At 53.2% G+C, this 27,768-nt stretch overlaps 1 protein-coding gene and 1 long non-coding RNA gene across 3 annotated transcripts; one reads left to right on the top strand and one right to left on the bottom strand.

Moving 5' to 3' along the window:
* The first annotated feature begins 2,629 nt into the window (after positions 1–2,629).
* VIL1 (villin 1) lies at positions 2,630–27,664 on the top strand. Of its 2 annotated transcripts, none has more exons than XM_058704982.1 (20): positions 2,630–2,732; positions 7,385–7,469; positions 7,798–7,872; positions 8,670–8,866; positions 10,339–10,447; positions 10,615–10,725; positions 12,301–12,503; positions 12,614–12,692; positions 12,888–12,986; positions 13,630–13,783; positions 14,313–14,413; positions 14,504–14,641; positions 15,242–15,400; positions 16,669–16,848; positions 17,342–17,487; positions 18,196–18,340; positions 18,797–18,985; positions 20,858–20,926; positions 22,041–22,181; positions 26,799–27,664. In XM_058704982.1, exons 2-20 carry the CDS (start codon positions 7,395–7,397, stop codon positions 26,910–26,912), a joined length of 2,484 nt encoding a protein of 827 aa, XP_058560965.1. In that variant the 5' UTR covers positions 2,630–2,732; positions 7,385–7,394; the 3' UTR covers positions 26,913–27,664. The 2 variants fall into 2 exon arrangements, with proteins under 2 accessions (XP_058560965.1, XP_058560975.1); XM_058704992.1 differs by lacking the exon at positions 2,630–2,732 and adding an exon at positions 2,757–2,781.
* Positions 13,613–19,999, bottom strand: LOC131498129 (uncharacterized). The gene is made up of 2 exons (XR_009255299.1): positions 19,537–19,999; positions 13,613–14,065 (listed from the first exon to the last, which is right to left on the bottom strand). It is a non-coding gene; the product is annotated as an uncharacterized LOC131498129 (long non-coding RNA).
* Positions 27,665–27,768: the final 104 nt, after the last annotated feature.

Below are 27,768 nucleotides of genomic sequence, written 5' to 3'. Positions count from 1 at the left end.
AATGTGAAGTAAGCCAATCAGAGAAAGACAAATACCATGATTTCACTCACATGTAGAATTTAAGAAACAAAACAAATGAACAAAAGGAAGAAAAAAGGAGACACACCAAGAAACAGACTCTCACCTATAGAGAACAAACTGATGATTACCAGAGGAGAGGTGGGTGGGTCGATGGGTGAGATTGGTGAAGGGGAGTAAGAATCCACTTACCCACTTATCCTTATCCTTGGTGAGCACCAAGTAAGGTATAGAATTGTTGAATCACTATATTATGCACTTGAAACTAATATAACACTGTATGTTAACCACACTGGAATTAAAATTAAAAAACAAACAAACAAACAAAACATATATTCTCCCCCAAAATCTTGAGGTTAAATTAAAAGGCAAGAAGCAAACTGGAGAAAAATACAGCATTAATGACAGGCAGGTTACCAAACTTAATACATCATACATGTAAACAACGAACTCAACAAATTAATAAAAAATTCGCAAAAGAAGACATAGCCAATAGGTATATTTTTAAGTAGTCTATTTCACTGGTAATCAAAATAACATAAATCAACGCACACAATGATTTTTCTTTTTGGCAATCAGACCGACAAGAGATTTTCCTCAAAAGCCGGAGCCCAGGGGCGCCTGGGTGGCTCAGTCGGTTAAGCGTCCGACTTCGGCTCAGGTCACCATCTCGCGGTAGGTGAGTTCGAGCCCCGCATCGGGCTCTGTGCTGACTGCTCAGAGCCTGGAGCCCGTTTCAGATTCTGTGTCTCCCTCTCTCTCTGACCCTCCCCCATTCATGCTCTGTCTCTCTCTGTCTCAAAAATAAATAAATGTTAAAAAAAAAAAAATTAAAAAAAAGCCGGAGCCCAGTGCTGGAGAGGACGTGGAGGAACAGACACTCTTCTGTGCTGCAGGTGGTACTAGAAATTAATGGGACTTTTCTGGAGGCCGAGTTGCCTGTTCTCATCTTCGATCCAGCAGTCCCAGTTTTAAGAAAGAAAGAATAAGGGATATAATCGATTGGTAAAGATACTCACCACAGCATTCTTTGTAGTATAAAATAAATGGATGTAATTTGGAAGTCCAACAAAGAACTATCGGTTATATAAACTATGCTATCTACTTCGTGGATTGCCGTGAGATGATTCAAATGCAGTCATGGGGGGCCTGGATGGCTCAGTCAGTTAAGCGTCCAACTTTGGCTCAGTTCACTATCTCACGGTTCGTGGGTTCGAGCCCTGCGTCAGGCTCTGTGGGGACAGTTCCGAGCCTGGAACCTGCTTCGGATTCTGTGTCTCCCTCTCTCTCTTCCCCTCCCCCACTCTCTCTCTCTCAAGAAATAAACATTAAAAAATTATATATATATATATATATATATATATATATACACATACACACATACAGTCATAAAATGACATATAACCTGTCACAGTAAGGATAGATGGAAAAATAGATACATGTAGATATTATATACATAGAGTGTACACCCACATTATGTACTGAAAAATGAAAGACCTACTTCAAAATAAATCACTAACTGATTTATTTGTAGATTATTTCTGTAGTGAAATTATAAACGAGTTTTTTCTTCCCTTCTCGCTCGTCTGTACAACTGAATGAACACAGACTCCTTTTTAGGCACAAAAGATATTCTTTAAAAACAAAGTACTCCCCAAAAAAGGTTAAAAATATATCAATAAAAAACCAAAGTAGAACCTGCCGTGTCTTTACTACTTTTCCCAGACTGGGCAGGAGCATGCTCACACGTGCTCACGTGCGTGCACACACACAGACAGCGGGTCTCCAGAACTCCTGGGAAGGTGTGGTCAGGAGGAGGGGCTGCCCTCACCCAGCCTGCTTCATCTCGCCCTCCAGAGGACCAGGTTCAGAAGGCTGGAGAGTTTCCGCAGGGGCGGGAGGCTCGGGTGCAGCCGCCCGAGGTGCTGAGTTTGCAGGCAAAGCCAACTTCAGAGCAAGACCCACAACCGAAAGGGCCGTGCTTCTTTCCAGTCCTCAAGGAGATGGGCCCCCTAGGATCAGGGGTCGGAAATCGAAGCCTTTGGCATTTGGGAGAAAGTGGCAGAGCAGAGTCCAAAGGCACTGGTTTATGGCAGCTAATAAAAAGTCCAGGTGGAGCCAGTGCCCTTGAAACAGGGCGGGGGGGGGGGGCAGATAGGGAGAGCACCTGTGCCCCCTCTAAGAAGTGTCATGCCCAGTGAAAGAGACCTCTAGGGGTGCCAGGGTGCCCATCAGTCCAGGAGGGGCCGCAAGTGTGAACCCCCCCCCCCCCGCCCCACTGCACTGTGAGCCATTCTCCCGGGGAAGGAGGGAGGACAGCTGAGACTCGTCGTCTGGGTTGGTGGGAGGAAGGGTCCAGGCTCCCCTGCCTTTCCTGGCTGGTGCTGTCCACCTGCAGTGAAGGCTTGGGCCTTGGGCAGAAACGTACCCTATCCCTGGGAGTGTGCTCACTGGGTGTCAGGGGTGGGGCACATTGGCTCCTGCTGTCAGGCTGTCGCTGGCTCCGCTGGCTCCCAGGGACCAGCGTCCCTGGCGGGCACCTGCGTCCCCACCCCCTCACCCATTCTCACTCTCTCTGGGGCCCTATCTTCCCTTATATGGTGAAGGCAGTTCCTAAGGGGGGGGGGGGCGGTGGGGACAAAGGTCGCTCTCCTGCAGCCAGCTTGCCACAACTCCCTGAGACCTCCCAGGTGGCAGCTGCCTCCCCCAGACAGGTAAGGCAACCCTGCCGGACACACCAGACGGACACACTCGGACAGGACGGTAGGTGCAGGAGAGGACGGGACAAGGGCCCCTGCTTCTTGCTGGCAGCCTGGGGCTTCCTGTAGCACCTTGGAGCGGACGTGAGGGAGAGGCTTGGCACTCTGGAGCGTCTGGAAAGAGCAGGGAGCCCAGTGTGGCTTCCTGGGCCTCCAAGGAAAGAACTGTACAGGCTCCACTCCAGGCAGCTGCTCTTTCAGACTCGCACCTGCCGTTAGCACCCACCTGACTTCAAGTGTCAACCATCCCGGATTGCCCTCAATGGGGAGATTCTGGAGACACTGGGCTTTTAGATTTAAAACTTGGATACTCCTGGGCAAACTGGGACTAGCTGGTCGCTCTAATCTCATTCTGCCACCCCCTTCCTGCACCTCACCCCATCTCTTTGCATATTTGTTCCTCATATGAAATGGTTTCTTTCTTTGTGCGGTCATTCCCCCTGACACTCCTGGGGCCTCGGGGCTCCTGGATCCTAGGGTGTGAGCAACAGCCATCAGGAATTGAATGGGCAAAGGCAGAGAGAGGCAGGGGGCTGGTGAGGCAGGGCCCTTTTGGCCCCAGTCCATGCTCCCTGGCCACCCTAGCATGCCCTTCTGTCCCCAGGTCCAGTCCTCTGGCCTTACCAGCCACTGTGGCCCCATTCAGCTGAAATGGGGAGGAAAAGAAGTGGGAGCCAAGTCCAGACCAGGGTTTTGGGATGTACTGACCACCTCTTCCCACAAAGCCTGCAAAGACATTCTCAGGGCTTCAAGAGACAGAGTCTGTAGGATGGGATGCTGGGTTGTGTCCTCTCTCCCTGCTCTCATGGGCCTGGGGAAGCAGGAGGGTGTCCTGGGTTTCAGGAACGGCCATACCCCTGTCCAGCTCAGACCCGCATGACTGGGGACTGAGAGCCGGGATGACAGCACCCTGCAGCTCTCTGGAGCTGGAACCCTGAGGACAGGACAGCAATTAGAAAATGAAAGGTGGGACCTGGATGGAGCAGGAGCCCTAACTCCTGCCAGGGCTCCAACATGGTCCACCCCTTCCATCCTACAATTTCGTCTTTAAGTTTTATGAATATTTATTGAGCATCTACTATGGGGGCTACGCAGACCAACTGTCTAGGTCTTTGACCTCGGAGACCTGGGATTTATAAACAGATCCTTTCATTGCCATGTGGTCAGGGCGCCAAGAGAGGCACAGGTCCAGGATGCTCTGGTGCCCTCGAGGAAGGGCCTCATCTAGCCTGAGGATTCTGGGAAGGTCTCCTGGAAGAAATGAGACCTAAACTGAGTCTAGAGGAGCATCTAAGTGTGAGCCTTGTGAAGACAGGTGGGGAGGCCATTGGGTAAAGGGAAGAACAGGAGTGCAAGGACATGGTGGGGAGGGGGAGAAGGCGCCTGGGGGGCAGGGCATCACTAGAAGGCAGCTGTGAACAGAGAGGGAGGGGGGTGTGGCAGGGGGCAGATAGGAGAGAGATTCTGGTGGAACAGAGGGGCAGGAGAGGGAGGGGTCCAGGGTGTCGCACACATAGCCGTATCTGGGGTCTGGGAGTAGTGGTGCCCTTCCTCAAATTGGGGGCAGAGAATACTGGGGATCAGGAGTGAGGGGGGCAGCCAGAGAACTCAAGTTGAGGGAGAAGGAGGCACACATCCAGACCTGGGGCCATGCTGTGCGTGTCGTGGGTAGTGAGGAGCCCACATCCCTCCCACCAGGAAGGGAGAGACAGCCTCTCTGGGGAGAGCCCACCAGGGTTGGGGCGGGGGGGCAGAGGCATCTGCTCTGACCAACATGGATAGGAGCAGGAGCAGGGCAGTATCTGTGGGGATACCCTTGCGGTATGAGTACACCTCTCAGGGCCATCCCCTTTCCCCCGATCCCTGGCCCAGTGGAGGTTCCCCTTCCCCAGTTCAGGCTGCTGGAAGTTCCAAATCTAGGGGGAGGAGCATGCTGGCCTTTTCAAGTCCCTGCTCCCCCAAATGTCCACTCATCTGATGGGCAGGAAGTGTCTCTTCCTGTCTACCCTCCATCCTCTTGCTGTTCACCCCTAAAAATCAGAGCCTGTCCCTAGAGGTCATCTAATTGACCGCCTCCCACATCATAGATGAAGAAACAGGGCTCATGTTCATACAGCTAGTGGGTGTCAAAGAGTCTGTCTCAGAGAAAGGAAGATGTAGGCCAAGGTGGCAAATGAAATAACACAGAAAACATTTTTCTCCTTTGTACCAAAACTGGTCCTACTGACCCAGGTGTCCTGGGAGCCCTGGGGTCTCTGTGGGTTGAGAAATATCTCACGAAGGGGCCATGGCCAACAGGGCATCAGACAGGGCCCAGGCACAAGGGGCTCCTAAAGGCACATGGAAGGTGACCCGACATAGCCATGATCTGCCAGAAGGGCCGCTAATCAGAGGCTGGGCAGGGAGACCTTGCCCCAAACTCCAGAATGCCCGGGAGAGAGGTCACCTCTCAGGACTCAGAAGAGGGAGTTTCCCAACAGTAAAATGCCAGGTCATTGTTCCAAGAGGTGATTCAGAGTCAAGGTGCCATGAGAGATTAGATAGCGAGGTTTCAGGTTGACAGCTTGTGAGGCCTGACCCTCTAAGCCACACGACCTTTCATTTATTGTTCATCAGTTCAAGGAGCATTCCTGGAGGGCAAATCTGTGCCAGGCTGGGTGGTAGGCTCAGTGGGGAATGGGGGTGGCCTCCAGCCTGATAGGGAGAGGCAGGAAACCAGGGATGAGAATCACTGGAGGCAAGCCGTTCTCTGCCCTCACTCATATCAGAATCTCTGGGAAGTTTCAAAAGCACCCATGCTGTGCTCCCAAAAGTCAGAAAATGAAGTACCCATGCCTGGGCCTGCACCCAGCCTAATTAAATCAGAATCCCTGGGGATAGACCTGAGGAGCAGCAAAGCATTGGTATCATTTAAAAGCTCCCTAGGTGATTCTGATGAGCAGCTGGAGTGGAGAACAGAGCTACGGGTGAAAATGGAAAGAGCCATAAAAGATACCATAAAAGAAGCTTGGCAAGGGGAGGTTTCTTTCAGTTCGGTGGCTGGAGCCTGGTTCACACTGGAGAGTTCACTCTGTCATTCACTTACTCATCCATCCATCCATCCATCCATCCATCCATCCATTCACTCAGCAAAATGCCCACATGGTTTTAGACGCTAGGGATTTAGTACTGAACCAACAAACATGGTCCCTCTCCTTGTAGGATCTCCTTGGGCGCCACCAGAACAGTGACTGAGGGGTGTTTGGGGGCAGCCAGGAAGGAACAGGAAGCCGCTGCACAGACTTTTTCTATTGTGGTAAAATACACATAAGATTTACCATTTTAACCACTTTATACAAGTCAGTGGCATTCAGTACATTCACAACATTGTCCAGCCATCACCATGGTCTAGTTCCAGAATTCTTTCATCATCCAGATGGAAACTCTAGTAGGCATCCCCCGTTACCCTTCCCTCCAGCCCCTGACAACCACTGCTCCACTTGCTATGTGTATGGATTGGCCGGTTCTGGATGGTTCATAAAAATGGACTCATCAATACATGGCCTTTTGTGTGTGGTTCCTTTCACCAAGCGTAATGTATTCAAGGGTCATTTGTGTTGCAATGTGTATTAGCCTTTCATTCCTTTTCATGGCGGAATAATATTCCATTGTGGGGATATAGACCGCCTTTTGTTGATGGACATTTGGACTGTTTGTACCTTTTGGTTATTGTGAGTAGAGCTGCTATGAATTTCAAGTTCCAGTTTTTGTTTGAACACCTGTTTTTTCTTGGGGTACATACCCTTTTGGGCCCTCATTTATTCTTTGCTTTCCTTTTAAAAAAATTTTTTTAAATTGGGGGCACCCTGGTGGCTCAGTCAGTTAAACTCGGGTTCAGCTCAGGTCAGTTCGTGAGCCCACATTGGGCTCTCTGCTGTCAGCTCAGAGCCTGCTTTGGATCCTCTGTCTCCCTCTCTTTCTGCACCTCCCCAGCTCATGTTCTCAATCTCAAGAATAAAAATAAACGTTAAAAAATTTTTTTTAATTTTTAGTTTAGAGAGAGAGCACAAGCAGGGGAGAGAGGGCAGAGGGAGAGAGAGTGAATGTTAAGCAGGCTCTCTGCTGAGCGTGGAGCCCAACATGGAGATTGATCCCAAGACTCTGGGATCATGACCTAAGCTGAAATCAAGAACTAGACGCTCAACTGACTGAGTCACCCAGGTGCCTCTGCTTTCCTTTTTTTTTTTTTTTTAAGTCCGTATGAGTTTTTTCCAGTCAGCATGGCTTTGATAAAAAAAATTCTTAAAAAGAAAAATTGTTTGGGGCTAAATAAAGGGCCTTGAATGGAAAGCTAAAGAGTGAGGGCTTTATTCAGGAGGTAATAGGGAGTCAGGGTAGGGGTTTGAGCAAGAGAGTGACAAGATCAGAGTTGGGTGGGAAGACTGGACGCTGGGCCCTTGGCCAATCAGGGCCCAGGGTGGAGCGCCAACCCCTCCCCTCCCCAAGTTCCTGAGCCCTGGCCTCCTGGTGGTGTTGGGAGCTCTCTGGGGCTGTGCTGGAAGGGCAGCTCCTGAAACCCAGGGCGCTCCCAGCTCCTCAACCCTTGTTCCCGCGTCTCCCTCCCCTAGGTTCCTCACCATGACCACACTGAGCGCCCAAGTCAAAGGCTCCCTCAACATCACCACCCCAGGGGTGCAGATATGGAGGATCGAGGTGAGGCCTGCCTGGGTGTGTGTGTGGGCAAGGGGGGCGGGGGGCCTGCAGGCTGGGATGGAGGGAGGGAAGGAGGGAGCCTGAGATTACTCTGTCCTCAAATCCTGCCCTCTGATGTGCGAGCCCCTGCGGCCTGTCCCCAAGGCCACCCTCCTCCTGCTCCTATTCCTCCTCCTATGGTCACATCCCTTCTTCTGGTCCACTTCCTCAGGCCCTCCTCCTGCTGGTTCTTCGCCTCTCCCAGCTCTCCCTGGGGTCAAGGGAGGCGGGGCAGCTGGGGGTTCTGGGTGGTCCGGGGCAGCCCTTCTGAGCTCCTTCCTCTCCCTAGGCCATGAAGATGGTGCCTGTTCCTTCCAGCACCTTCGGCAGCTTCTTCGATGGTGACTGCTACATAGTCCTGGCTGTGAGTGCGGGCGGGTGCCAGAGGGGCCCGAGCAGACAGCAAAGCCCACTGTGGCATTAGGGAGGAAACCTGAGGCTGGGCTTCACCCCTAGACAGTATTCACTGGGTGGGCCCAGGTGCCCAGCCTTTGGTAGCTCTGCAGGGTCAGAGATATAAGAGGCTCTCCCTGCCCTTGGTCACTGAGCTCCTAGGTGAACGTCTTTGAATGTACAGTCTTGGGGACGCTCTGAGCCAACGGGATGTCACCCGACCTCAGGTGCACATTTCCGGAATCCACAGTCCCCTTCATGTTGCCTCCTTGGTTTTTGCCACATCCTGTACGATTAATGCATTTTTATCTTTACTTACACTGACTCGCTTTTGAAATTTAAATCTATTGACTAAAAACATAACTCTACATCAGTACCATAAGTGGAAAGCGGTGTCCCATGTCAAAAGCAGAAAGTAGCTATACAGTTTTTACATAATCATTTCCTATGTACATTTGTACACCCCAGTTCATCACCTCATAGACCTGTGATGGTCCATACACATCACTTGGGACGATGCTGCTATGTGCAACCCACTTATTTCCAAGACCCAGAGGGAAAGCCACTCGCCCGATGTCTCAGCGAGTCTGTGGCAGAGCTGGGGCCATTACTCACGGTTCCTGACCACCAGTGCCGTGCGCTTCCTGGATACCAAGCTCACCTGTGGCCCAGGCCTCTTGTGTGTGACAGACCATGCAAAGCAGGGAGGCGGGGAGAGGGCTGTGGGAGCCCAGGGCCTCGGGCACACCGCACCTCCCCTCTCCCTAGATCCACAAGACGGGCAGCAGTCTGTCCTATGACATCCACTACTGGATCGGCCTGGCCTCGTCCCAGGACGAGCAAGGGGCGGCTGCCATCTACACCACACAGATGGACGACTTCCTCAAGGGCCGGGCCGTCCAGCACCGCGAGATCCAGGGCAACGAGAGTGAGGCCTTCCGAGGCTACTTCAAGCAGGGCCTCGTGTATGGAGGGGTGCACTGCTGGCGGGGAGTGGGGCCTGGGCTGGGGAGGGAGCCTGAGGCTGTCGGGGAGCTTGTGAGGGGGACCCACCATGGGCTTTTGGTGATTTTCGTTCTTTCCACTTCCCCACCCCCGTTTCTGCTGCTGCCCTGTCCTTGGTCTTCATCCCTCTGAGTGTCTTTGGCTGCCCTAGGGGCCGTTTGGCAATTAGGTGCACCATGAATTTTCGTAAATCAACCCCTGTTTGAATGTCCTGGAGAGCTCAGTGCCAAAGGAGGCCTTCCAGGGCCTCACGGTCAAGTCTTCCCTCTGGCCAACGGGCAAATAACTGCTCCTCCATTCTCTAAAGCAGGACTTTCCCACTGAAAACCCAGGTATCTAGCTTTTCTTGAAAAGTCTGAAGCTCTGGCCTTTGGGCTTTTCCCATGGAAACACGGTCAAGAGCCATGTTGCTACTGACCAGTAGGATAGGCCAGAAGCTCTCCGGTTAGCCACAGTCCCCACCCCTCCCTTTGGTCTTGTTCCTCTTCTTCCTACACTTCTAGCAACAGTCCAGCCCTTTGGCATTTGAGCTGCCACCTCTCCTGTCTTAGTGTCCTTGGGCTGCCCTAACAAAATACCGTAGAGTGAGTAGCTTAAACAACAGAAATTAATGTTCTCACAGTTCTGGAGGTTGGGAAGTCTAAGATCAAGGTGCCAGCTAATTTGGTTGCTGGTGAGAGCCCACTTCCTGGCTTGCAGACAGCCACCTCCTCACTATGTCCTCGCATGGTGAAGAGAGTGAGCAAGCTCTCTGGTGTCTCTTCCTATGAGGACACCAACCTCATCACGGGGGCCCCACCCTCAGAACCTCATCTAAACTGTATCATGGGGCGTCTGGGTGGCTCAGTCCGTTAAGCCTCTGACTTCAGCTCAGGTCATGATATCATGGCTCATGGGTTTGAGCCCTCTAACAGGTTCTGTGCTGACAGCTCAGAGCCTGGAGCCTGCTTTGGATTCTGTGTCTCCCTCTCTCTCTGCCCCTCCCCCACTTGTGCTCTCCCTCCCTCTCTCTCTCTCTCTCAAAAATAAGCATTAAACAAAATTAAACTGTATCAAAATCTACTACCTCTCAAAGGCCCCTCTCCAAATACCATCACAGTGGGGTTAAGGCTTCCATACATGAGTTTGGGAGAGGACACAATTCAGTCCACAGCCTCTCTCCTCTTCCCCTCCACTGTGGTCCCCATCCTCGGAGTCCCGTTCTGTCCTTCCACATTTCCACATTACCACGCACCCGTCTTAGTGGACCTCTCAGCAGGGCAGGGAGGCAGTGAGTGAGGCATCTAGGGTGCAAACTGTGGGCTCCTGAGATACCTCGCGCACCTCAGCCTAGTCCCAGGCACAGCCCTCAGGTGGCCCCAGTGGCAGCGGGCACCCGGGCTCTGTCACACCTCCCAGCCCACTCCCTTGGGTCAGCTTCCTCTCTTCTCAGGATCCAGAAGGGAGGCGTGGCTTCTGGCATGAAGCAAGTAGAGACCAACTCCTACCAGGTCCAGCGGCTGCTGCATGTCAAGGGCAAGAGGAACGTGGTGGCCGGAGAGGTGGGCATCAGCCAGGGCCCTGGCATGTGGCCTCCTGTCCTCCCTACCTGCTCCCCCCCTCTGCCCCTGGGTGCCGGGCAGAGGCCCAGGAGGGGTGAGGCGGGGAAGACATGATGGACTGTGGAAAGTATCTGAGTAGAGGCCACACCTGCCCTCTGGCGCTCCAGGTGGAGGTGTCTTGGAAGAGTTTCAACCGTGGGGATGTTTTTCTCCTGGACCTGGGAAAGCTTATCATCCAGTGGAACGGGCCGGAGAGTAACTGCATGGAAAGACTCAAGGTAAGCCCTGCCCATGCACCGCCCCACTCCCCATCCCACCCTGCCCTCACCTGCCCCTGCACACCTGCCCCTCTCCTACCAATTGAACTCGCCAGACCTCTGTCGCCAGTACCGCCCGCCCCCCCCCCCCCCCCCCCCCCGCAACCAGCCCAGTCTCCAGGTCTCAGCTGACTGCCCTGGACGGTGTGTTGGAAGGTAGATCTGAGTCTCCTTGTGTATGTGGAGAGGCATGCATGTTGGGATATGGGTGTGTGTGTTCTCATGGCTGATCCACTGAGGTTTACTACATCCCTGCTGTGCGGTAGACCCTGTGCCAAACGTCAGGGAGCCAGTGGTGAAGGAAATGGGCAGAGCACCTCCGTGGGTCTGGCCGTCAAGTGGGGGAGACTGACAGGAAGAGGGTAATTGAGAGGTGAGGGGTGGGAGTGGCGGTGGGGGTTCTGGAAAGACTTCTGAGAGGAGGTGGGGTGGGGCCGGAAGAAAGTGGCTGGTTAGGGGTCTGCCAGCAGAGCCAGAGCACAAGATGGGGATTACAGGGAGTTTGGAGAACAGAGACCTTGGAGAAAGCCTCGCTCGCAGGGCATGTTACACGGCCAGAAGGCTGAGTAAGAGGCTCGGGTTTTGTTCTCGGTGCCCAGGAGGCCACCGAAGGTCATTCTGACTTCTGAGTGGAGAAGGGGTGTGGGGGCTGCGGGGACGCAGGGCGCCCTGTGGCCATCTGGGTGAGGATGGGAGGAGGCACCCTGGCCCCTTGGACAGGAAGGGGGGATCCACACACATTATGTGGGTGGCGATGGGGCTGAGGAGAGAGGGGCGTTGCGCTTGAGCAGATGGGGTCCCATTGCCCGAAATGAGCAAGACCAGGAGCAACAGATTGGGGGAGGAGCTCAAGTTCAGTTTGGGGCATCTTCACATGGGGCTGTCGTGGATAACGTGAGATGACAGCAGGGAGATGGGCTGGAGACAGAAATACGGCCTCTGCAGTCTGCAGAAGCCCGGGGCCTGGGGCTGAAATGCTGGTACCCAGAGGTACACAGACATTGGGCTGAGGAGGGGGAGCCAGGGTGTGTGTGAGTGTGCGCGCACATGTGGGCACATGAGGAAGTGTGTGCACGTGTGTGTCTCTGCATGAGCACATGTGGACTGTCCACCCTGGGGGTGTGTGTGTCTCCGTGTGAGGACGGTTGTCTCTGTGTGTGTGTGTGAGCACACGTGAGGCCGTGCGTGCACGTGTGCATGGGTGCACATGTGAGCTCGCTTTGGGGCAAAAAGACCGAGTGCTATGAGAGCCAGGGCTCAGCTCTCGTCCAAAACTATGAAGGAAAATCACAAGTTTCAAACGCACCCCAAACCCCCTCTTGCCAACGAGAAACCTGCTTTCCCCATGGGGTTCACTTGGTTTCCTCACATGTACCTTAAAAGCCTGGTCCCCCCCGCCCCTGGTCACCAGGGTAAAGGCAGGCAGGCACCTCACTCCTTGGGGCCGTGGCAGGGTGGGCTGCCGGCATGGTGTGGGGTGGCGGACACGGCCCTGTCCCCCACCAGCCTTCATGGGTCACCGGGGTCTCCCTGCAGGGCATGAACCTGGCCAAGGGGATCCGAGACCAGGAGCGGGGCGGGCGCAGTTACGTGGGCGTGGTGGACGGGGAGAACGAGAAGGAGACCCCGAAGCTGATGGAGATCATGAACCACGTGCTGGGCCAGCGGAGGGAGCTGAAGGCCGCGGTGCCCGACAAGGTGGTGGAGCCGGCACTCAAGGCCGCCCTCAAGTTGTACCAGTGAGTGTCCAGCTGGGCTCTTCGTGGGTGCGGGGGCTCCCTGGGGGCAGGGCACCTGGGTGACAGCTGTGAGAACCCCGCTCGTCTATGCTGTGCCCTTCGTCCTGCAGCGTGTCTAACTCAGAGGGAAAGCTGGTGGTTACAGAAGTTGCCACGAGGCCACTCACCCAAAACCTGCTCAGTCACGAGGTGAGAGGGTCTGGAGACCCCCAGCCCCACCGCCTGTCCCCCTGCACCCAGCCTGCTCTCCCCCCAAGCAGGTGAAGCGCTGGGGGCCTGGGGCTGGCCTGGAGGGAAGGAGTCAGTTTTGTGCCTGAGACTCTGTAGCCCCGCCCCGCCCGCACCCTCAGGCTCCCACCCTGGGTCTTTCTCTCCCACCTGTAGGACTGTTATATCCTGGACCAGGGGGGCCTGAAGATCTATGTGTGGAAGGGGAAGAACTCCAACACCCAGGAGAAGATGGGGGCCATGAATCAGGCACTGGTGGGCATGGGGATCGGCGGGGGGAAGAGGAGAGAAACAGATATAGCAGGGAGAGAGAAGGGGGATCAGACTGGGCGTCCCATCAGGCAGAGGCCTCCAAAGCTCTGGGCCCAGCTCAGCTGGGGGTGCTGAGGGTCTGCTCTGTAGCCCCCTGCGGGGGTCGCTGCCTGCCACCAGGGGCCCACCAACAGGCAACCTGGGGGCCTCCTCAGGATGTGAGCTCCCACCTCAAGCTCAGTTCAGAGAAAGGAGGGAGAAATGGAAGCTGACCTTTTTACAAGAGGGGATCGGGTCAGCAGGAGGCTGGGGCTAAGTCAGAGTTTGGGGTCATTACTGGGGTTGGAGTCAATAACCCTAGCTGGCTTGGGGTCAGAGTGAGAATGGGGATTGGGCTCAAGGTTGGAGATGGCAGCTAGGGGTCAGGGTCAGAACTGAGGTCTCATTTGGTTTTGGGGTTGAGGCCAGAGCAGGCCTTAGCTTTGGGTCAGCCCTGGGACTGGGGTTGGGTTCTAGTTTGTGCTTGGGACCTGGGGTAGGTTTGTGGTTGGGTCTGGTTGGGGTTAGAGCCAGGCTGTCACTTGCATTGGAGGGCTATGGGGGTTCAGAGAGGGACACAGACCCAGCCACCGCTTTCTCTTCCCAGAACTTTATCAAAGCGAAGCAGTACCCCCCGAACACACAGGTGGAGGTGCAGAACGATGGGGCCGAGTCAGCTGTCTTTCAGCAGCTCTTCCAGAAGTGGACGCTACCTAATCAGACGTCAGGCCTGGGCAAAATCCACAATGTGGGCTCCGTGGGTGAGGGCCCGCCCGAGGCAGGGTGGGGCTGGAAGAGCGTCTGCGCCTGCCTCCCGTCCTCCTTCCCAGACACGCCTCTGCCGTGCGCGCTTTTACCCTGGCTCTGGGCTCCTGACTGGGGTGGGGACACGAGGCACACGGGGAAACTTCGGAGCTGTCACAAAAGGGGAGCTGAGAAGCACCTGTCTCTCCTTTGGAATGGGGACGAGTCTCCCTGGAAACCAGACGGCTTCAGTCTCTCACCAGACAATAGTTGCTGAAGGCAAGCTCAGTGCCAGGCACCTGCAGGAGGGAAAAAGTGTTGCCCCTCTCCTGCCTCCTCTGGGAGGCCCTGGCGAAGCCGGAGTCTTAGGGGTGGGAGATAGGGTTTCACATTATAACTGCCACTCTCTAGCTCTGTGACCTCTCTGGCCTCTCTGGTTTCCTCACCTGTGAAATGGATCTAAGAATTCTAGCTATCGGGGTTGTTGGGAGGACCTGGGGATCTCAGTTGGTGACGGCCGGTGTCACGATTCCCCCCCCCCCCCAGCCAAAGTGGAGCAGGTGAAGTTTGATGCCATGTCCATGCACATCCAGCCTCAGGTGGCCGCCCAGAAGAAGATGGTAGACGATGGCAGTGGGGAGGTGCAGGTATGGTGAGGGTGGAAAGTGGGTGCTGGGGAGGTGGCGGGGGCGGCGGAGCCCGTCCTGGACCTCACGCCGGCCTGGTGCTGGTCCCAGGTGTGGCGCATTGAGAACCTAGAGCTGGTGCCGGTGGATTCCAAGTGGCTGGGCCACTTCTACGGGGGTGACTGCTACCTGCTGCTCTACACCTACCTCATTGGCGAGAAGCAGCACTACGTGCTCTACATCTGGCAGGTCAGGCCCCACCCCTCCCTGCCCAGAGCACAGCCAGCTCAGTTCCCACCCTGCTCTACCCCTTCCAAGTGGCCATCGCCCTTGAGTTGAATACCTCTGGTGATGAGGAACTCACCCGTTTTCCATCCTGGGACTGCTTTGGCTATGAGACCCCAGTGGCACAGAGTACCCCCATATACAACCCTTTCCCCTTCTCTGAGTTCTCAGAGCCTCCGATTTCCATGGCTTCCAGCACATTCCCTTCATCTGGGCTTCTGTGTCCAGATGTGAGTGAGCAGGGAGATACTTGGGTGCTGGGGGTAGTGGTATGGTAGCCATGCTGTTTCCCCCAGTAAGAAGGAGAGGAGGTCTGGGGTTAAGGCCGGTGTTGCAGGGGAACTACGGGTAGGGCGTTGCTGGGAAAGGATAAGGTATGGGGATGAGACCAGAAGAGGTCTGGGGCAGATTGGGTTTGGGCTGTGTCCAGGGTAGGGCTTGGTGGGGAGGACAGTTGGGTTTGGGGCCGGGTGAGAAACAGGGATGGAGTTGTTGCTGCAGCCGGAGACGGGGTCAGAATTGGAGCTGACTTCATCCCACCCCTTCCATCGTGCTCGTCCCCAGGGTAGCCAGGCCAGCAAGGATGAAATAGCAGCCTCTGCCTATCAAGCCGTCATCCTGGACCAGAAGTACAACAATGAACCGGTCCAGATCCGGGTCCCGATGGGCAAGGAGCCACCACACCTCATGGCCATCTTCAAGGGACGAATGGTGGTCTACCAGGTGTGGTTGCCGACCTGAGGCACCTGGCAGTCCCCGCATTTGCGGTGGGGTGGGCGTCAGGAGATGGGGGAGGGGACCTGGGGGGGGCCGGCCTGGAGGTGAAGGGCGGTCTTCATGGGGGAGGACTGTTTGAGGCCCCATCAGCCATGTGGAACCGGCGATAGAAACAACCACCCAGTACTTTAAGAATACGTAATGAGGGGCGCCTGGGTGGCGCAGTCGGTTAAGCGTCCGACTTCAGCCAGGTCACGATCTCGCGGTCCGTGAGTTCGAGCCCCGCGTCAGGCTCTGGGCTGATGGCTCGGAGCCTGGAGCCTGTTTCCGATTCTGTGTCTCCCTCTCTCTCTGCCCCTGCCCCGTTCATGCTTTGTCTCTCTCTGTCCCAAAAATAAATAAAAAACGTTGAAAAAAAAATTTTAAAAAAAAGAATACGTAATGAGTATGTGACATGTGCAAGTGCTGTTTCTCTGGCCACCCATCTCCCTGGATCCTCTACATGAGAAAGGCAGTTCTTGCGCCTAGATTCGCCCAAATGATGAGCCTGTCCAAACTGCACTGGTGCCTTCCAACGTAACGGAATAGACACCTCTTGTTTGTTGAGCACCTATGAAGTCTGCGGCCCTCTGCAAAGGGCCAAGGCTGGAGAAGGCCGCGCATTACTGTTTATGGTCCTGTTAGGAGAGCAGTGAACTCACGGCCCGAGGCCCTGTGTGCTTAAATGCCAGAAACTCAAGCTGAGTTCACAGGAGAGTGTGAATACAGTAATCTGGGATAGGCAGGGAGTTCACGGTAGAAAGGGGGTTTGGAGGAGCCCTTGACATCAGGGTCGGAGCAAAAGGGCTCAGCAGAGGTAAACTGTAGGGCAGGAGGCACAGCAAAAACAAAGGCCCAGAGGAGGGGACCCACATGGGACAGTGAGAAGCCTGGCGAGCTACATGGGAGGGTTTGGAGAGAGCAGAGTGGGTCTGGAAGGGTAGTTTGCGCCTGAGTCATGTGGGGCCTTCAAAGGCTGGGATGAGGAGCTGGTTCTAGTCTGTAAGCAGTGGGGAGCCACTGAGGATTTCTGAGCAGCGGAGTGCCATGACCCAAGCAACGTTTTGGAAAGGCTACTCTGGTGATGGTGCATCAGAGGACCTGGGGGCGGGCAACCGCCACCCCCGCCCCCAGCTTCTCTTCCTCTCTATTTTCTGTGCCCTTCGAGAATCTTCCATGGTCTCTACTAAGTTGCTCCCACCTCTTTCTCTCTGCTGTCTCCCCATACCCTGCAGGGAGGCACCTCCCGAGGCAACAAAGTGGAGTCGGTGGCCTCCACACAGCTGTTCCAGGTCCAGGGAAACAGAGCCGACAACACCAAGGCCTTTGAGGTCCCAGCCCAGGCCAGCTCCCTCAACTCCAATGATGTCTTCATCCTTAAGACCCAGTCCTGCTGCTACCTGTGGTGTGGGAAGGTGCGTGCAGGGCCTAGTGGCCTCCCCCGCTCTTCAAGTGGGTCTTCAGGATCCCCCCGCCTCAGGGATCCTCTGGCCAAGTAGGTCCTACTTGTTAATTTCCTAGTTGGTCTCCTTCCCCTGCAGCTCTGGGTCTGGCCACCCTCACATTTTCTGCCTCTATGTCTGGGTCAGTCTCTCTCATTCTGTTTGTCTCTGGCTACCCCTGGCTGTCTCAGTGTTGGTCTGTCTTTGTGTCCAGGCTCTCTCTCACTATCCCTGTGCCTGTCGCTGCCTCTCCATTTATCTCAGCCTCTTGGATTCCTTTTCCTGCCCTGTAAGGATTGTGCAGACTCCTGTCCCCTCTGCCATTCTTTGGAGTGTCAGACAGAGGAGGGGTGCACATGGGGTCCTGATCCAGGCAGAAGAGCCCTCTCAGATGCAGGAGCTCTGGGCCAGTGAATGTGACACTAGAGATGTTCTCCCCCAACACAGCTGACCCCTCTTTCCCCAGGGCTGTAGCGGGGATGAGCGGGAGATGGCCAAGATGGTTGCTAACATCATCTCCCGGACGGACAAGCAAGTGGTGGTGGAAGGACAGGAGCCGGCCAACTTCTGGATGGCCCTAGGTGGAAAGGCGCCCTATGCCAGCAGCAAGAGGTAACTACAGGGTCCCTCTGCCTCTAGCTCACCTTCTGAGGTTGGAGAGCCTCCCAGCATCTCCATTCCATGGCCCAGAGCCTGCAGCAAGCATGAATTGAGGACTCTGTATACCAGGTCCCCAGGGCTACAAGATGAGTCAAGGGCAGCCCGTACCCTCAGAGCCTCTTGAGCAGTGCAGTGTCTGTGTGGGTGTGCCTCGGGCCTGGTGGGAGTGTCTTCGTGGCAAAGGGAGTTCACAGCCATAAGAAACACCTCAATGAGAGGGGCAGGCTTGCCCTTTGGGAAGACGATGCCAGAGCCCTGACCTTTAGCGCTGACACAGGACCTGGATGCTGAGAAGCCCCAGCTGTACACACTCTTTCAAATGGTTTTCCTGAAGAATACCCGTGATCCACCATTCCCCGGTTCAGAAGCAAAAGGGCATATATTGCAGTAGCCGTAGGAGGGCACGGAGGGAAGACAGCAGAAAGAATTTCCCAGTGGGCCCATAGAAGAGCCACTGGAATGGATGTCCTAGAAAGGCAGTGGGGATTTCTCCCTCGGAGCACTCTCAGACTCTTGGGAGGAGGGGGGACTTTATGTGTGAGCAGAAAAAAAAAGAGTATTTTCCTAGAAGTTAGGCTTTCCATGCCAGAGTTCTGTACCCTCTATTCTTCTGTCCCCCTACCTTCTTCTTGGCAACACAATTTTCTCTCCATCCTGCAGATTGCAGGAGGAAACCCTGGCCATCACCCCCCGGCTCTTTGAATGTTCCAACAAGACCGGGTGTTTCCTGGCCACAGAAATCCCTGACTTCAATCAGGATGACTTGGATGAGGATGATGTGTTCCTGCTAGATGTCTGGGACCAGGTAGGACAGAGGCCTGGGGAACCTCCCTTCCCACCATCTCCATCTCCAAAGCCAAGAAATAGTGGCTTAATGGACAGGCTCCCTTATAGATTCTTCCTGGGAGTAGTATTATGAACAACAAGAGCCTACGGAAGAAGGAGGCAAGGCAGGTAGAGAGGAATGTGCCCAATGGGGCTGCAGGGCAGGATGTATTTTCCCAAAGTCCAATTTTTTTTTTTTTTTCCACGTGGCATGTCTATAGCTCTGGAGAGGCTGGGAGTCACACATTGGCAGAATATCCCAGTACAGGACATCTGTCCAACCTCTTCATTTCCCAGATGCAAAGTCAAGACCAGACGGGGCCTGCCCAAGGTCACTTAGCGCCACTGTTGGTCATCGGAGCCTGGGTGAACCGAGGCAGAGCCCTGTGGGCCAGGGAGGACGGGAAGGACCGCCTGAACCCTGGATTCTCCACAGGTCTTCTTCTGGATCGGGAAGCGTGCCAATGAGGACGAGAAGAAAGCCGCAGCCATCACAGTGCAGGAATACCTCAAGACCCACCCCAGCGGCCGTGACCCCGAGACCCCCATCATTGTGGTGAAGCAGGGATACGAGCCCCCTACCTTCACAGGCTGGTTCCTGGCTTGGGATCCCTTCAAGTGGAGTGTAAGTGGCCAGCCCACCCTGATCCTTATAGCCCTTCACATCCTCCTCCAGGTGGCCGCTCGTGGTACACCACAAGGGCAGGGCAGACTCCCAGGCTTTTCTGTTTACTGCGATAGATGACCAGTGATATATTTGTAAAGGGGTCTGAGGGGGCCTAGAATGAAAAGTAAGGCTGCATAAAACCATTAACCCCCCTGGTGAGGGAGAGGGAAGAAGGCTATCAAAAACCCAGGCTCAGTTCAGTGCCTTGCCTTATGGATCCAATGTAGCTGAAGGCTGTTGGGCATTATTGGTTAGAACCGTACTATTTAAACTTAACTGCAGTTAAACAAAATTAAACATTCAGGTGCTCACTAGCCACAAGCTAAGTGCTCTGTAGCCCTATCGGACAGCACAGAAAAAGAACATTTCTATCATCGCAGAAACTTCTCTGAGGCGGTGTTGGTGGATCCGTAAGCCAGGTGAAATGAAACATGTCAGTTCTCAAGGACAGATAAATATCTTCCCGGCACCGAATTCTAAGCAAAATGGGTCATACACGTGGTCCTTACCTGAGGGACAGGGAGTCAGACTTCCACAGGATTCTCTGGAACTGGTCACACATAGAAGCAGAGGGCAGGTCCTCAAAATGGAAGGTTTTCTGCAGGAAGGAGGAAGGCTAAAGTAGAGAGTGCCAGCCCAATGGCTTTGGGTGCACTAAAGTGGCAAAACAGATGAGTTCAGGGAACCAGAGCTTCATTTCCTCAAATACATTTTTTGAAAGCATTCTTTCAGTGGCTGATGGGCTGAATTTAGTTTTGAGGATAAACAAATCTCAAGGCTGCAAATTTAGATGCCAGAACTTTTCTTTTTTTCTTTTCTTTCTTTTCTTTTTTTTTTTTTATGAGCAGCAGGTAAAAGTTTATGAGAGCATAAGATCAGAAAGTAAGAATAGTAGGAAAGCTCTCTTTTACAGAGAGGGGACATTCGAAAGTGAATGCCCCGACTCTAGGCGAGGGTCCTTGTTTTATAAGGTTCTGGTCAGCCCCCCTCCCTTCCCCCTTGTTCCTTCTCAGGTCCTACCCTTATTGGCTGGATAACTCTGCGTTGTCCAGTCCTGATTGGCCCGATTCCATTGTGTGAGGGGTGGTCTATGGCCATATCATTCCTTGTGGGTCGTCTGTTTTATGGTCTACTACTTATTTTTAGTCAGGTCTCCCGTCAAATTCCTGAGGGGAACCTGAGGGGGAGCACATGGTGTCTGATACACTCTTAAGAGGAAACTTATGGCTGAGGGGGTAGATGCCAGAACTTTTAAAATTCCTATCAGTGTCCTGAGTCAACACCTCTGACAGCCCTCCCCTCGCCCCAGTCTGGGGGGCTTCTCTCAGGCTCACACGTGGGCTCACTCCTTCACTCAGCGTAACTCCAGTAGGGTGAGTCATGCTTGGTGCCAGGCCCTGGGGATATGGAGACGGGGCTCCTCGTGGAGCTAAGGTCCCTTCTAACTCCCTTTGCTCTTTGGTGGCAGGGTCCCCCCCCCAGGCTCTGGGAGGAGCACCCCCCGCTCTCCAGGGCCCCCATGTTCCCCAGAGCCTGCAGGGTGTAGGCAGGTTCTCAAGGCTGCATGTGGCTGCTTGCACTGCCTCTGAGTGTGGCCTCCAGCCCCACGTGGGGCTGAGCAGGGCCTCTTCTGACTGTCAGCCCTTTGGGTGCCCATCCTCGCCATCCAGCCTCCTTTTTCAGGGTCCCCCCCCTCCAGCCCCTGAGCCCCTTCTTCCCCCTTCCCACGCCCAAGCCTTAGACCAACCTTCTTTCAACTCCTGAAGGAAAAAGTTCTTCCATTTCCTCTGCTGAGAACCGGGTCTAACTTGTTATTTACTTTCTGTGCAGAACGCCAAATCCTATGAGGACCTGAAGGTGGAGCTTGGAAACTCCAGGGACTGGAGCCAGATTACTGATGTGAGTACGGGGCAGGTGGCCGGCTGACGATGGCCAGCCCTGCGGGAGCTGAGAAAGCTCCAGAGAGGACACCAGCATCCTGGGCTTTACTTTCCACCATGAACCGCCACGCCCCCCCCACCCCCCCACCCCCCCACTGGAAGTCCTTGCTGTTTAACTTCAAGGCCTCTGGCTGTTTTGTTTTTTTTCTCCTCCATTTCCTAGTGTATGGTTCCCCCATCTGATCATACATGAATCTGATGGGAGCTGGGAGTGAGGGGCGGGGGCAGCTGATTAGAATGCAGATCCCAAAGTCCCACTCACTGCCCAAAATTCTGGCTTGTGGAATTGGGTTGAGACCCAGGAATATTTGCCGGTTCTAAACGAAGAGCCCAGGTGATTTGATGCAATTAGGCCATGGACGACACTTTGAGAAAGAATGATTTCTCTGCCGTGGTCATCCTGGGATAGCCTTCTCCAGATACAAACTGCAGTCTCTGAGTTAGTTAACAGAAACTCATTTAGCCTGTCAGCCTGGTTGATAAGGAAATCTGAAAGCGAAACCTTTTCTTCAAGAAGTTCCCAGGCTTGCAGGGGAACTGAGTCCAAGCAGACTCTGCAAAAATGTATCCAGAACATGAGAGCAATTCCACAAGCATGCTGGGGTAATCAGATAATGCACCTGGCTCCTTGGCCCCACCCTCAGGCTGAGTACCTCGTGACACTCATTAAGCCCTTCTCGGTGGACTGATGGTGTACGTTGGAAGGCATATATAGGTCAAGGCCAAGTGAATTTACTGATCACAATTTCATAACCGATAAGAGAAAGAGGATCATAAATGTCCAAGGTGGACCTCAAGCATCCACCATGAGAAGCCATGAAGAAGTTTGTAAGTCAAAGAACAAAATAATCATCTCGGACCAATTGGCTTTGGTTGGACACAATCCACCAAGTTTTAGCTCATGGGTCCGATCAAACGTTGTGTTCTTATGAGGAGTGTGTGTGGGTGGTGGGGTCATGGAAGGCTTCAGGAAGGAGGTGCCCTAGAATCAATGTTGACTCCAGAGAGATAAGCAGCCTGGGAGGTAGCCACAAGCCAGCAGAATTAACCGGTGGTTTCCTTTTCTTCCCTAGGAGATCACAAGCCTCAAACCGGATGTGTTCAATGCTAACACCAACCTCATTGTTGGGCCTCTACCCATCTTTCCCCTGGAACAGTTGGTGAACAAGACTGTGGAGGAGCTCCCTGAGGGTGTGGACCCCAGTAGGAAGGAGGTAGGTCAGACTGGAAGAGGAGGATGAAGAGATACGGCTTGCCGATTGCTGGACAACACTAATTGAAGCCCAGATTGTGCCCTGCAAGTGATTAGGTGCTGGGGGGATGCCAGAGAACAAAAGCAGACCTGGTCTCTGCCTTCATGTGAGGTGACATCTCAGTGGGGAGAGAGGGCTCAAAGGACCCTGATTACACTGTTATTTCATTTCAGTGATGGTAAGTACCACACAGGTGAAGTACAGGTGCCATGAAAAGTATTCCCAAAGGAAACCTGTTATAGTCAGAGCAGAGTTCCTTCTGAAAGGTGGACAGGAATTATTCAGGCAAAATGGGTTATTCCTGGAGAAGGGAACAGCATACATGAAGCCCAGAGGCAGGGAATAAGTGTAGCATGGGGGTGAAACTGCAAGGTGGCCAGAGTGGCTGTGGTGTGCAGAGCTGGGGAGTGGCAGGCCAGGGGGCCAAGGGCCCAACTGAGCAGTGCATGCTACGTCACCTTAGGGAATGTGGTGTGTTTTTTTTTGGGGGGGGGGGAGAGCACAAGTGGGGGAGGGGCAGAGAGAGGGGGACAGAGGATCTGAAGTGGGCTCTGTGCCGACAGGCTGACAGCAGTGAGCCCGATGTGGGGCTTGAACTCACGAACTGTGAGATCATGACCTGAGCCGAAGTCGGATGCTCAATCCACTGAGCCACCCAGGTGCCCTGGGAATGTGGTGTCTTTTTAATTTTTTTTTTTCAACGTTTTTTATTTATTTTTGGGACAGAGAGAGACAGAGCATGAACGGGGGAGGGGCAGAGAGAGAGGGAGACACAGAATCGGAAACAGGGTCCAGGCTCCAGGCTCCGAGCCATCAGCCCAGAGCCCGACGCGGGGCTCGAACTCACGGACCGCGAGATCATGACCTGGCTGAAGTCGGACGCTTAACCGACTGCGCCACCCAGGCGCCCCTGTGGTGTCTTTTTAAAAAGTGGACAGGAACCATTATGGCTGAAGCAGGGGAGTAGCAGTTAGATTTATGCTTTTAAAAGATCACTGTAGGGGCACCTGGGTGGCTTAGTCAGTTAAGCATACGTACAACTAATGTTTTCGGCTCAGGTCAGGATCTGATGGTTTGTGAGTTCGATCCCTGCATAGGGTTCTGTGCTATGTCAGCATGGAACCTGCTTGGAATTCTCTCTCTCTCTCTTTTTCTCTCTTTCTCAAAATAAAGGATTTATTCTCAAAAAAATTTAAAAAAGAAAGATTACTATAGGGCCACCTGGCTGGCTCTGTTGGTAGAGCATGCGACTCTTGATCTTGGGGTTGTAAATTCGAGCCCCATGTTGAGTGTAGAGATTACTTAAAAATAAAATCTTTAGGGACACCTGGATGGCTCAGTCGGTTAAGCGTCCGACTTTGGCTCAGGCCATGATCTCGTGACTCGTGAGTTCAAGCCCCACATCGGGCTCTCTGCTATCAGCTCAGAGCCTGCTTCAGATCCTCAGTCCTCCTTTCTGCCCCTCCCCCACTCATGTGTGCACGCGCACTCTCTCTCCCTCTCTCTCTTTCAAAAATAAATATTAAAAAAATAAAATAAAACCTTTAAAAAAGAAAAGTGAAGAATGGAAGGTGCAGAAGCAGCAGCCCTGGGCAGACTGAGTGTGTGTGTGTGGGGAGTCTACAATAGGTGGTGGCTGGGGAAGTAAGGGAAGGAAGTGGTTTAGAGAAATATTTAGGAGGTAAAGTCAAGGACACTAGGTAATTACTGAATGAAGGGGGTGAGAGAGCGGCGGCAGCGGGGCGGGGGGGAGGAATTGTGTCATTTTCCGAGATAAAAAAAAAAAAAAACCACACAAAACCCTGGGTCAGACTGAGCTTAGAGGGGACAAGCATGAATTGGGTGGTAGCCATGCCATTTGAGGCCCCCTCCGCCCCCCCCCCCCCCCCCCCCCCCCCCCCCGCCGTGAGACATACGAACAGATGCATGTTTGGTGGGCAGGCAATTCAGAGGAGCGCCAGGGAGAGACTCACTAGCGCTCGGTGCCTCTGGTGGCTGCAGCTGTAGGCCCGCGCTGTCACCTGCAGGGAGGGAGTATGGCAAGAAGAGCTTGTTAAAAATACATTTCCAATATTTATTCCCACTACAGGAAGATCCAAAAGACATGGCAAATCTAGCTTGATGGGGGTATTGAGAGAAAATGTACTCTGGGTATAATAATAATAAAGTCTTACACATGAATTAAGGACTCTACAGAAGAGAGATGCCTGATTTCTCCAAGAAGTCTGTTAGCGATCTGGGCCCGATATACGTTTAAGTATATTGTTCCCAAAGCATTTGTATCCTGCCCTTCACCTTGGAGACCATGTCCGTGCATTCTCTCCCAGATCTGCCCACCATCCGTGTCCTCACTGTAATAGTGGGATGATCCTAATATATTTTCTGTAATAGTAATACTACAAATTATTATTTGCCCAGCACCTGGTACATAGAAAGCGCTCTGCAAATGTAACCTGCTATTTTCACTGCCTGCTCTACACCTGAGAAAACTGAAGAGTGGGGAAGTGACTTGCCTTATGTGACTGGCAAAGCTACTTAGTAGCCACGTCAGAGCAAGAACCAGGTCTTTGGAGCCCTGCTGTTACCCTCGTATCATCATGTGGCACCAAGTATCTCTAACAGGAGGGGCAGCCAGTGTTATTGAACGAGGTGATCAGTGGGAGGCTGCAGGGATTGCAGGTTTTGAGTGGGACAAACAGCATCAAAACAACCCTACCACGGTAGACACAGTCTACAAAATCTAAGATCCTTTTTAAAAACTCAGTTGTCTGCTGCCGATGTTTTTAATCATGGGAGTAACATACATTCTTGTGGGAGAGCTATAGGTTCATGGTCAAGTGGGGAGAGTAGGAGAGGTCTTGAGGCCTCGCTGGCTGCTCCGAAGTCGGAAGGGGAGCCAGAGACAATGAACAGTGGTGTGGTGGGTCTGGCTGCAGGCAGTAGCAAGAGGATAATCCAAGTGTTTGAGCGCAAGTGAGTAAACCACAGAGAGGCGGATGTGGGTATGGGTGAGGCCAGTAATCAGCTGGCAGGACCACAGAGTCCAAGAACAGGACTAGGAAAAGATACAAGGCCACTGGGATGGGCAGTTCCTGCTATCTAGCCTAGGGGTCAGAGTCCAGAAGTCTCCACCAAGCAGTGGAGCCAGCCTGACTGGGGCTGAGAGGGCACCTGCATCCACAGCTGTGAGGGACCTGGAGCCGGCGTTTGCTACAAACCAGTTTGGGGTAGGCAGCTCTTCCCCATCCACTGATGTCCAAACCGCCCACCTTTACTCCCTTCCTCCCTGCCTGGGGGAGTGGGCAGTGCTCTCAGGATCCTTGAGGACAGAATGCCCAGGGGTGGGAGGCAAATCTAAAGACAGGTTAGAGAACTGAGACATCAGACCTACCTGAGCTTGAGGTCCATCTGCGGATGTTTGCCAAGCGGTTCAATTAAGGGCTCTCTGCAGGAGTGGATAAAACACTCTTCTGGGGTGGCAGGGTGGGCTAAGATTGAAAAACAAAAAACAAAAACCTTGCTCTCACCACCCCTCCCCTCTGGGTGCCTGGGGAGCAGAGATGTTGGGAGATGCTGTTTTATAGCAGCTTCAATTTGGGGTTCTCACACTGAGTGTGCCTTGATAGCACTTAGCTTGCCTTAAGCAGCACCACTATTATATTGTATCAGCTGGGAGCAACAGTCATTTCAGGCAATCTCCTCCTCTAATGGAGAAAGATACATACTCCAGGCCTAGAAAGGTGTCTCCCAGTCATGATCTCCAAGCTGAGAGTAAAAAGGTAGAATTGTGCTAACCTTCTAGACCCTTCATAGGACTGGAGAATATAGGATAAGTCATCCAAATGTTTTGTCTCCTGCTCAAATTAGCCAGCTGTTTTGTAAGTGCCACGGCTGTACACGCTTGCTCACTTTGCCCATTGGGGTGGGGCGGCTGCCGGGTGAACTTGAGCCTGAGCAAGTCAGGGCCCAGGAAGGCAAGCCCTCAAGGGCTAGGGGCTTCTGCCAGAAGAGCTGTGCCTCCTGTGGTAAAGACAACTTGGTCTAGATCAGACCCGGGTAGATTCCCTTCTGCAGCTCATCTGCTTCCTCCATGGGCCAGACTCACAGAAAGAAGGGTCCCCTGGCTTAGGTTCACTGCTTAGTGAGACAGATGAACAAGATACTTTCTTAGGGAAACATATGCCCTTTCACATGTAATGTCACTTTCATCCCCATAAAAACATTACAGAGAAGCAAATATTGGCCTTTAAAAAATTTCCCCCATTTTACAGAGAGGAAAACTAAGATGTTCCCCCAAGTTAGCAAATTCCTTAACCAAGCTAAGCCAAGTTCTTATTTCAGATCTAGGGTCAAAAGAAAGGAGCTCAATCTACTTCATCTTGAACTCGTTCCAAATTCAGGGATCAAATCTCTTGCACCTCAAAATGCCACCTGACTCCTCCCATTTCTTTCTTGGTTCTCCTGACGTTTGCCTGTATTTGCTTTTCATGTGATCGCCACCCCACACCCATAAGACTCATCAAAGTAAACCCTGGGGAAGAGTGTGACCTTTGTCCTCTGCTTCCTCTCTCCTTCTAGGAGCACCTGTCCCCCGAGGATTTCACCAAGGCCTTGGGGATGACGCCCACTGCCTTCTCTGCCCTCCCTCAATGGAAGCAACAAAACCTCAAGAAACAAAAAGGCCTGTTTTGAGAAGCAGGGGTAGCTGCTAGCTGGAGGGCAGTACCCTACCCTGCTTGGTTTTTCATGACCGGGATGGGAGTCCTACACTAATTGAGGTGAAATTTTAGTTACCGGTGAGCGGCCTTCTGTGGCACTGCCACTTTTATTGAGTAACCTACCTATTCTTCCAGAATGATACCTCCGTAAAGACACTGTGATCCCAATTTGAGACATGAGGGTGGGGGGTCACGTTGTTTCTATCCTCAGGCATTGCATCACTTTTAGTCATCCTGTTCTAGAGCTTTCCCTCCTGAGAAGAGCAGGCACTCCATGGGACATCAGAATTCTGAGGAGCCGTTGCTAGCTTTTCCTCTCTTGTGACACTTTTATCTACAGGAAGTGGGCTGAAGATCTTTCCCAGCGTAATGGCTTTTCCTCTTCACTTTCCTGATTTAGGCGAGACGTTAAAGGGGACTCCTCCTCTGTAGGAGTTGAATGGCCTGGGAAAAGGACCTGTTAGGCAATCTCACAACACTAACGGGTACTCAGTGAGAGCAACATATCCACTGGGTTTTAAATGCAGGCTATTTCATCCCCTTCTTTGGTACTAATAAGGCAAAAGAGCTTAGCAAAGGCCAATGCTGAGTTTACAAACGGTTATCCAGAACCTCTGTAAAGCTTCACCGGCTCCTCAAATGAAAACGACAACTCCGTGCCGACCACAGCCACTGGTTGGGTTTGCCCTTCCGTTTCCTTTAAGTTGTAATGGGGCTGCACGGAAATCCAAGTCAGAAGGCCAACAGAAAGGGATCTCAGAACCTCAACACGTGATCGGTTAAGAATGCAAGTGTCTGTAAGAATATGTCCTTTTTAGAAATAACAGTCG

The sequence above is a fragment of the Neofelis nebulosa genome, chromosome 2, assembly GCF_028018385.1.
Source record: "Neofelis nebulosa isolate mNeoNeb1 chromosome 2, mNeoNeb1.pri, whole genome shotgun sequence".
NCBI lineage: Eukaryota > Metazoa > Chordata > Mammalia > Carnivora > Felidae > Neofelis > Neofelis nebulosa.
The sequence above is the reverse complement of the archived record's forward strand: the minus strand, read 5'-3'. Positions and strand labels throughout refer to the sequence as shown.

Excerpts from the sequence above, each read along its gene's own strand:
- VIL1 (XM_058704982.1), top strand. The coding sequence starts at position 7,395 with ATGACCACACTGAGCGCCCAAGTCAAAGGCTCCCTCAACATCACCACC. Across the intron at positions 8,867-10,338 it reads TACTTCAAGCAGGGCCTCGT|GATCCAGAAGGGAGGCGTGG; the intron begins GTATGGAGGGGT and ends CTCTCTTCTCAG. Across the intron at positions 14,642-15,241 it reads ACGTGCTCTACATCTGGCAG|GGTAGCCAGGCCAGCAAGGA; the intron begins GTCAGGCCCCAC and ends GCTCGTCCCCAG.